Raw genomic sequence first — 10,448 nt, 5'->3', positions numbered from 1 at the left:
TGAATTTCTTCACCTAGATATCTCCCATGAAGATGACCTATGGGATACCACCCTATTTAGGATGTAGCCATTCCAAGAGAACACTGAAACTTGGAATCCTTTTATTTGTGACCTAGGTAGTATGGTGATTAGCACATTAGAAATATATAGTTAGCATACACCAAAATCTTGAGGATTTACTTAAACAAGACAGAGTCCTATATTGTGGCTAGACCTTTTATTGAACTATGTTTCTTGTGAGAACAGAAACATGTACTGATAAAGGAGTTAAAACCAGCGGTCTGTCTATTTAATCAAGTGTCTCCACCTGGAAAAATGCCTCTATCAAAAGTAAAGAGACAAGGTGGGTGAGGTATATCTTTTATTCGACCAACTTCTGTTGGTGAGAGAGACAAGCTTCCTGAAAAAGAGCTCTGTGTGGTTTGAAAGCTTGTCTCTCTCACCAACAGAAGTTGGTCCAATAAAAGAAATTATCTCACCCACCTTGTCTCTCTAATATCCTGGGACCAACATGGCTACAACTATACTGCAACTATCAAAAGTAGTTATAGGATACTAGTTGATGAGACTATGGACCTGATTCTGATTCCAACTATATTGGTGCAAGTCAGGTTTGACCTCAATGAAGTCGAAGGAGTTACACTCATGATGTAAAGCCTGTGTGAGATCAGAATCAGCCTCTGTTTATCAGTCAGTAAGTACATATTCCAAGAAATAACACAGAAAAGATTCTAATAAGAAGGAAACACCACAAGAGTAATCTGATATGTGGGGCCATACAAAGCTATTACCTAAAATCAGGGCCGGCGTTTCCACTAGGCGACCTTAGGCGGTCGCCTAGGGCGGCACAATGTGGGGGGCGGCATTTCGCCACCCTCGGTGGAAATTCGGCAGCGGGGGTCCTTCCGCTCCGGGTCGTCAGCAGAAATTCGGTGGCAGGTCCTTCACTCGCTCTGGGACCCGCCGCCGAAGTGCCCCGAAGACCCGGAGCGGAAGGACCCCCGCCGCCGAGAACGCAGCTTCAGAGGAGGAGCTACCGCCGATTACTGTGGAGGAGCGCTGCCGCCTAGGGCAGCAAAAACCCTGGCGCCGCTCCTGCCTAAAATTGCCTTTTTTTTAAATTACTGACAATCATGGCTTATCAAACTCATCAAAGTAATCATGGAGATTTAAAATACCTGTCCATTAAACTGATACTGTATCTAAACTGCTCTCCAGCATATATGTCTTCAGATTAGCAAGCTGCTTTAAAATGAGGATTCTGTCAAACATTTATGGGGAAAAAGTGAGGGAAACAGGTTATTTGGTACATTATTTTTTAGATTTGGCCTTTATACAGAAATTGAATTCACTATGTATATTTATTTTGAAAGTGGTTAGTGAGCATTTTTATTCAAATCCCCAATAATCTTTTTTGGGAGTCCAGAAATTATGTATTAACTGTAGGTGATTACAGGATGATATGATGTCCGTGGGCCGTTTGTCCTAATATATAGCTCAAAGATAGGTAGGTATCCTTACAAAATCTTTTTATCTATAGACTAGAGCATCCACCACTTTCGTATCGAATGCCCCATATTTACTGGGAAATTTATGTGAAAATTAACATCAGTTTAAAATACCCCATCAGAAACCACTCAGATCAGCAATATGCGTTAAGCATACAATTAATATGTTTGCATACAATTAATAAACATAATTATCTGGGAGTCAACTGCATAGGTACTGGAACTCGAGGTGCTGGGGGTGCTGCTGCCGCATCACGTGGCTTGAAGTGGGTTTACAGTTTGGTTCAATAGCTCTCAGCACCCCCCCTATAAAAATTGTTCCAGCTTCCCTGGACAAATGTGCCCAAGTAGTATCTTCACATTATTTTTGTTGTTTAATGAGCAAAAATGACACAACACTAATAATAACTGTCTTTTATACCTGTAACACAATTCAACAAATTTAGCCATTTTTCTTGTTCTTAATTCATCTAACAAACCAAAGTTCCTACAGACGTCTTCATTTCTAACTATCATATAATTAAATGGCAAAAAACGTTAACACAGTGTTAAGGTTGCCTGCTGATAGCTTGTTCCCTTTCAGCATGTGGAGTTCACAAAATTCAGCCTTCTGAAAACCAAGTAATACAGAATGCCCATGCAACCTTAACTCTGCTTCCTAGGGGCGGGCAATAGCCACTGGGAATTATCTTCATGCACTGCAGCTGCATTCACTGTTAAATGTAATTGTCTTAAATGGTGGAGGAATAAACTAGACAAGCTTGGGAGAGCTGTGACTGTGATATGAAGAGATCTGGGTCTGAGTCCTCCCATGAGTGTTATCAAAGGAAAGAGGTTTCATTTCAGTCTGCACCATTTCAATATAGAATTGTGTAGGATGTGTCAGTATCAGGACATTAGGGTCTTCTTCCCACTAGTGGGATATGAGAGCAATCTATGGATTTAATGATGGATAGGGAAAGAACAGATTTAAGTGATATCATGTGAGCAAATGTGAAGTGGTGATAGAAGGGTATAAAGTGGTTGTTAAATTTTACAAGTTTGGAATTCTGTTGGGGGACAGGTTCAGTGTTGGAGTGTAGGACGAGTGCAGGTAGTGCCTGTCCATTACAGTGAAAAGGCAGAGTGGGAACGTGTGTGATATGGGTGCATTGATCACACAGAGTCGAGTTAAGGATGCACATAACTGTATTTTTAATTTACCTTAACTCTGAATTTCCTAGTTTTCAGACGTTTGAGTTTTTCCCCTTTAATTTCCTATTTTTTTAAACAGAAAGAGAAATGTTGGTAGGAGCGAGTGCTCATTTAGACAGTTGTAGTCCTCACATAGGTCTGCAGCTGATACACAACTGTGGCCAGACAACAGTCAAAAGACCTAGTTTTTATATAGTACTTTTCAGCAATAGATCTCAAAGAGCTTTACATCATTATCCCCATTTTACAGAAAGGAAACTGAGGCACAGAGAGGTAACGTGACCTGCCCAAAGTCACCCACCAGGCCAGTGGCAAGACTAGGAATAGTTCTAGTCCAGTGTTCTTTCCACGAGGCCACCCAGTTGCTATGTATGTCATCTGTGCTCCTTTCCGCTCCTCTACATTTTGTTATAGCAGAATGAGGATAATGGTGCTGCTTCGAAATGTTTGCAATGCATAGTTACTAACAGGGCCAATGAGAGAATCTCATCAATCTATGTCCCAAAACTGTGACAGTTTTATCACATGACGCTTATAATAACTGTAAGTATATGAGAGAAGCCTTCTTCATCCCCTGCCCAACCATTCCCTGCAATATGTACCCCTCCCCCACCAACATTTCCAGCTTCCTTTCTCCTTCCAATTAAGCCATCAGCTGGCATAGTAGAAGCCATTAACATGTAAGAAATTGCTCCTTGCTATTTTCTGCCCTATGCTGCTGTGTACACATATCATGGGCAGTGTCTTACTAGGGTGGGGGTTGCATGCTACCTTGATTTTGTAGCCTGAGTGCATTCTGAGCTGGGCCCCTCATTCCCACTACCCACCTCCAGCTTGGATTCCCAGGCCCAGGCCCTGCTTCAGTCAGGCTAGGAAGCCATGCCCCAGGTCCATCCACTCTGGCCCCCACTTCCAAACCAGCCCAGGTCCCTTCCCCACACACTCTGATCAGCCCCACCCCTCACCAGGAAAATGTATATATTAACTATTCATTTTCTGGATTTCAGATGTGTAAGTCTGCATTACCTTCAGTGCCCCCACCCCAGATCCTAGTCTGAGCAGCAGAACAGGCTGTTGATTGACTCCCTCACTTCATGGGAATCTTTCTCAGAGATCTCCAGGAAACTCTCATGAAGATACTGTGCGATCCGCTCCTACAGGTTCTTCGGCAGAGCTGCTTTGTTTCTTGCCCCATTTACGGTAACTTTCCCGCGTCATTGTGCCATCACGGGGGGTGGGGTGCAGACCATTGCTGCACACAGGCGAGCTGCATAAGAGCCAGGGTGGAAGCCGCAGTCTTGGAGAAGACCCTCCCTTGAGTCCCTGCTCACCATCAGCAGCGAGATATCTTCCATAATGATCACCTCCTGTGGAAAGTGTGGGGACAGGAATGATTATCAGGCCCCCCTACAGTACTGGCTCTCCCCAAGAGCCACGTGCCCAGTGTACAGCAGGGTCTGGGAAGAGTGATTTACCCTGCCCCTGCGGCTACTCACCATTTTGGGGCTCTTGTGGCTCATGTGTGCTTGCCTGGGGTCAGCCAGTTAGTGACAGGTGTGTGAGTACTGGCTGTGTTTTAAATCACTGAATCAGTGTTGTGTGTGTTGCAAACAATACTGCTTCTGTAAAATGTTGCGTTTAAGCTTCACAGAGATGACCTTGGGAGCACAGCCTCCCTCTTTGTTATCGACGGCTGAACGGCTGCGCAGAATTAGAAAGTGGCCAAGAAGAACTAGAGAGGACTTTCTGCATGATATTATGATGCACTGCGCCACCGAGAAACAGGAATTGAAGGAGTGGCGGGACAGCGAGAAGAGGGACCAAAAGGAGAATGCGGCATGCCAGAATGAAGCCATGGAGCAGCTCTTAAAGGTTATGGAGCGCCAAGCTGACATGCTCCAGGCGATACTAGCACTGCAAACCGAGCAGCTCCGCACCCACCCTCCCCTGCAGCTGCTATCACAAAACTCTTTCCCATGCTCCCCCCAGACACCGCCAACACACTCTTATCAACCTCCTAGTTCCAGTCTATACCTGCGGCATTCCATTCCTCCCCCTCACACTCCTCCCAGGCCCGCTGGCTCTCAGTCGTGGACTCCCACTACTCACTGCACTCAACACCCATCCCTCTGCAGTTTGGCCCTGCTGAAGTACAGTACCTGCGCATTGTACTCCAAAGGAGAAGGTTGGATATGATCCCTGGACATACACAAATCTTTAGCTGTCCCTGGACCCCACCTCCTCCTGGAACCTTCCCTTCCCCCATCCCCCTCACTGCTGATGTGGGGTTTTTTTGTTTGACTCTCCTCCAGTTGTTGTTTTTTAATAAAAGAATTGTGTTGGTTTGAAAGCCATCTTTATCCTAGGTTTCAGAGTAGCAGCCGTGTTAGTCTGTATCTGCAAAAAGAACAGGAGTACTTGTGGCACCTTAGAGACTAACAAATTTATTAGAGCATAAGCTTTCGTGGGCTACAGCCCACTTCTTCGGAACTATATGGAACATATATTGAGGAGATATATATACACACATACAGAGAGCATGAACAGGTGGGAGTTGTCTTACCAACTCTGAGAGGCCAATTAAGTAAGAGAAAAAAAAAAAACTTTTGAAGTGATAATCAAGATAGCCCAGTACAGACAGTTTGATAAGAAGTGTGAGAATACTTACAAGGGGAGATAGATTCAATGTTTGTAATGGCTCAGCCATTCCCAGTCCTTATTCAATCCTAAATTGATTGTGTCTAGTTTGCATATCAATTCCAGCTCAGCAGTCTCTCGTTGGAGTCTGTTTTTGAAGTTTTTCTGTTGTAAAATAGCCACCCGCAGGTCTGTCATTGAATGACCAGACAGGTTAAAGTGTTCTCCCACTGGTTTTTGAGTATTATGATTCCTGATGTCAGATTTGTGTCCATTAATTCTTTTGCATAGAGACTGTCCGGTTTGGCCAATGCATCCGAAGAAGTGGGCTGTAGCCCACGAAAGCTTATGCTCTAATAAATTTGTTAGTCTCTAAGGTGCCACAAGTGCTCCTGATCTTTATCCTATTAACTGAAAGCAAAAAGAGCCCTGCAAAGCAACATACAATATGTGGGTATAACATAATTGTATCATCTGCGCCAATCACCTCCTAGCATTACAAGCACTGCAGTCCCGAGCACAGCAACAAATATTAGTGGCTTTCAGCTTCAAATTGCTGCCTCAAGGCATCCCTGATCCTTATAGCCCCGCGCTGCGCCCCTCTAATAGCCCAGGTCTCTGGCTGTTCAAACTCAGCCTCCAGGCGCTGAGCCTCTGCAGGCCAGCCCTGAGCGAAGCTTTCACCCTTCCCTTCACAAATTATGGAGCGTACAGCACGCGGCTATAAGGATAGGAATACTGTCATTGGCCAGATGCAGCTTCCCACAGAGGCAGCGCCAGTGGGCTTTTAAATAGCCAAAAGCACACTCAACAGTCATTCTGCACTTACTCAGTCTAGACTAGAGATGTTAAAGTGGCACAGCTGTATGGATGCAGCTGCGCCACTGTAAGATCTCCCTTACAGTCGCTCTATGCTGGCTACATAGTCAACCACCCCCAACCAGCAGCGGTAGCTGTTGGCAGGAGAGCGTCTCCTGCCGACATAGCGCTGTCCACACCGACGCATCTGTTGGTGTAATTTATGTCACTTAGGGTATGTCTACACTGGCAGAGTTACAGCGCTGGGAGTTACTTGCAGTGGTATTTGGAGTGGTGCACTCTGGGCAGCTATCCCACAGAGTACCTCTTCTGCCGCTAAGAGTTCTGGGAAGGCAGAGGGGGTCACGGGGCATCTTGGGTCCTGGCCTAATGCCCCTTGATGCATTGCTTCGCATCCCAACAATCCCTGTGCTTCCATCCGCATTTGGCGCCATCTTTCAACGTTTTGTGTACTGCGCGCCCTGCCTCTTTGGGCTGCAGAAATAGATCCCGAACTGTTGACCAGTATGCTGCTCGCACTGACCAACACGTCACGAGTGGCAGTGGAGTTATTCCTTAAACTACAAAGGCAAGAGGAGTGCGACATTGATCTCGTCACGTGTAGTAGCTACAACACAAGATTGCTTGTGGCATTCACGGAGGTGGAACACCGCTACTGGGCTCGGGAAACAAGCACTGAGTGGTGGGATCACATCATCACGCACATCTGGGATGATGAGCAGTGGCTGCAGAACTTTCGGATAAGGAAAGTCACAATCCACGGGAATGTGCGATGAGCTCACCCCAGCCCTGCAGCGCAAGACACGAGAATGAGAGCTGCCCTGCCATTGGAGAAGTGTGTGGCGATTGTACTGTGGAAGCTGGTTATTCCAGACTGCTATAGATCGGTTGCTCACCAGTTCGGAATGGGAAAGTCTACCGTTGGACTTGTGTTGATGGAGGTCTGCAGGGCCATTAATTACATCCTGCTCCGAAAGACCATGACTCTGGGCAACGTGACACTGTAGATGGCTTTGCACAAATGGGCTTCCCTAACTGTGTAGGGGCAATAGATGGCACGCATATTCCAATGCTGGCACCAGACCACCTAGCCACCAAGTACACTAATTGCAAGGGGTATTTCTCAATGGTTCTCCAGGCGCTTGTGGATCACAGTGGACGTTACACGGACATTAACGCAGGCTGGTCCGGAAAGGTGCATGACGCACGCATCTTTCAGAACACTGGCCTGTTCAGGAAGCTGCAAGCAGGGACTTTCTTCCCAGACCAGAAGATCACCATAGGGGAAGTCAAAATGCCCATTGTGATCCTGGGAGATGCCACCTATCCCTTAATACCACGGCTTATGAAGCCATACACAGGGCAACTTGACAGCAGCAAGGATCGGTTCAACAACAGGGCTGAGCTTCATCTCTGAAAGAGAATACCCAATGGAGATGAATACAGCCTGAAACAATAGCTGTGAGATGTGTGAACTGCTCCATCAGGTGTTCCCTTCTCCACTCTCCAGTTCAGGAGAGTCTGAGATGTGTGTGTTGAGCATACCCGTTCTCAGCTTCGCACCCCAAGCAGTCATGCAGGGAGTGCATGCTCCGAATGCATTCCTGTTCTAAGCTCCTCACTCAAAACAGGCAGGGCTAACATGGGGGGGGAAGGGGGACTCAGACCCCCCTGAAAAGGTAAGCCCCTCCGAAACCTGACCCCCACCCAAGCCTGGCCCTCTCACCTACAGTCTCCTCTTCCCCCCTCTGCCCAGCGCCACTCTCGGGACGCTGCCTTTCTCCGCGACCAGGGTGAGCCTTGGCCGCCCCTGGCTGGCCCCTTGGCCCGCTGGCTGTCGGGTGCACGTTGAACGCGGAACTTTGAGCCCGGACCCGAACCCAGCCCCGCCCCCGAGCTGTTCAACGGGCCCAGTCTCTCAGCCCCGCCCAGTAGGCGGGGCCCAGCGGACACTGCTCGTCGCCTGCAGCCGGCGGGGTCAGCTCGAGCTCGATAGCAGCGCCCATCAAGATGTCTGCGCTGAGGGTCACCCGGGTGAGGAGGAGGAATTGGCCCGGCGGGGAAAGAGAAACAGGCCTGGCGCTGGGGAGGTGGGACTGGGGCAGTGCAGGCCCCGGCCGCGGGAGAAGCGGGGGGCGGCCCCGGGGGGACATGGGTCACCCCGGCCGCGGGAGAAGTGGGGGGCGGCCCCGGGGGGACATGGGTCACCCCGGCCGCGGGAGAAGCGGGGGGCGGCCCCGGGGGAACATGGGTCACCCCGGCCGCGGGAGAAGGGGCCGTTGAAGGGAGATATATTGCGGCTCAGGAAATGGGGGTTACTGGGGAGCACCTGAGGCTCAGGCATGCGCACACTGTGATCGGTTCTGAGGGAAGGTGCAAGGGTCAGAGCCTGAAGTGGAGGCCCCGCCCCTGCAGATGTGTGCTGCGGCTCACAAGGGGGTACAGATGGCGGTGATGAGAGCCTAGGATCGAAGGAAATGGGGGGGCCCAGGCGGGGATCGGAGTGACACCAGGGGCAGGGAGGGGTGGGAGGCCGCAGCTTGAAGTAGGAGAGCCACCAGGGCTGAGGGAATGGTCAGGTCATGAAGGGAGGGCTCGTGCTGGGGGATAGAAGGCAAGGCAAAGGAGACGCTGGGGTCCTGGGTATATAGGGGGGAAACTGTGGAGAGGAATGTGGAAGACGCTGACGTCCATTGAATCATTAGTCCCTGAGTGTGGGGAGAAAGAGGACAGAGCTGAGGCTTAGGCTGGGTGTGTGTATTTGTGCGCCATCCTGATAGAATGTACACCGCTCTTTGACCAAGTCATTCTTCTCCCCCTGTACTCCTGGCTCTAATAAATTCTGCAAGAAGGCTTCACTCAACTGGCCTCTTGCTCTTCTCCGGAGTGTGGCTTTTAGAAATGACAGTGCTTTCTAAAGCTAAGCCCCGTGGAGCAGGTGCACCGGAGAGTGAAGAATTGCAGACTCCTGGAGTCCTTTCCCTGTTCTGTGTTTGTGCCTCAGCGTTTGGAGACAGATTAATGTTTGAACAGGTCAGGTGTTAAACTTCCAAAATGCTGATTCTCTGTCTTTTGTTTAGTGTTTACCAGCATGTGTTACACAACCTTGGGGCTCTTCTGCTGGTGTGGGAAATGCTAGAGGAGTCCAAGACACTAAATCCCTGGAGGAAAAAATAATGAGTAAACATAACTTCTGCTTCAGACTAAACAGAAGTGATCACTAATAAGAGAACAAAGCTTTGAATTTTTGAAAATATGTGACAAGGAGGTATCTCCTTAAATATACAGCTCTAATTATATATTTTAATTTGATTTATAGTGCTGTAAAAAGAATTTATGCTAGGTTCTAATCACTTTCTCTAGAAATTAAAAATACAGTTCTATACAAGAAAATAAATTCTACTTGAACTAGCAGCTACTTATCACCCTCAAGCCAGAAAATATTTACTCCAAAGATATCAAAATACCCTATTTACCACAAATACCAGCCTTTATTATAGCCCTGTCACTCTGAAATCCTAGGTAAATAGATGGTTCTTGCAGCTGACTGTGATGATCAACAAATTTAGGTATTCGAGATTAGCAAGGTAAACAACTTCTGTAGATGAGTTCCCCTCCTGGCAGCAACTCTCTCTCTTATACCAACTTGACCACCTCTGCTGACTGTGGCTGTGGCAATGTCACGCAGGGAGAAAAGTCCCATGCCATTTAGTGTTTTACAGATCAAACCTAACACCTTAAAATTCACCTCAAAGCTAACAGGCAACAAATGCCAATCATGGAAAGTTGATGTTCTGTACTTGCAGCAAGCTGTGCCACATAATAAGGTGCTTGCCAGTTCTGCACCAGCTTCAGCCTCTGGGGGTATGTCTATGCTGCAATGTAAGCCCAGGGTTAGTGGGATGTGAGTCAGCTGACCTGTGTTAGAGAACCTGGGGCTTGTGCATCTATAGTAATTCTTAACCCTACATTAACAATTTTCTAGCCAGGGCTCAAACCTCTGGCTCTGGAGTCCACTCTGCAGCTCACAGACCTGAGTCAAGCCAACAATATCTCAGATTCTCTAGTGCCCTCCCAAAATGTGGCCACTCTAACCCTTTGTGTGTGGTGCATTGTGGGAAAACTTTACTGCCCACCCTGCACATTACAGGAAGTTTGAACAGCCCATCAACACATCCTGCCTAGCAACATGGAGGAGACCCCTTTTCAAGAACTTCGCTTGCGTGCGTGTTCACTCTTTCCTCAGGAAGCGGGTGGAGCATCTAAGAGGTGCTGGTGGACATTTTGGTG

At 47.9% G+C, this 10,448-nt stretch overlaps 1 protein-coding gene across 1 annotated transcript in view; it reads left to right on the top strand.

The window, feature by feature from the left end:
- Window positions 1–8,100: 8,100 nt before the first annotated feature.
- Window positions 8,101–10,448, top strand: part of LOC113407264 (medium-chain specific acyl-CoA dehydrogenase, mitochondrial) — a 40,329-nt gene continuing 37,981 nt past the window's right edge. The window contains exon 1 of the mRNA XM_026655579.2: window positions 8,101–8,192. Coding sequence (XP_026511364.1) covers window positions 8,169–8,192 — 24 coding nt within the window. The 5' untranslated portion in view covers window positions 8,101–8,168. The remainder of the gene's footprint in view (window positions 8,193–10,448) is intronic.

The sequence above is a fragment of the Terrapene carolina genome, unplaced genomic scaffold (assembly GCF_002925995.2).
Source record: "Terrapene carolina triunguis isolate 2854851 unplaced genomic scaffold, T_m_triunguis-2.0 Scaffold210, whole genome shotgun sequence".
In the NCBI taxonomy this organism is placed as follows: domain Eukaryota; kingdom Metazoa; phylum Chordata; order Testudines; family Emydidae; genus Terrapene; species Terrapene triunguis.
The sequence above is the reverse complement of the archived record's forward strand: the minus strand, read 5'-3'. Positions and strand labels throughout refer to the sequence as shown.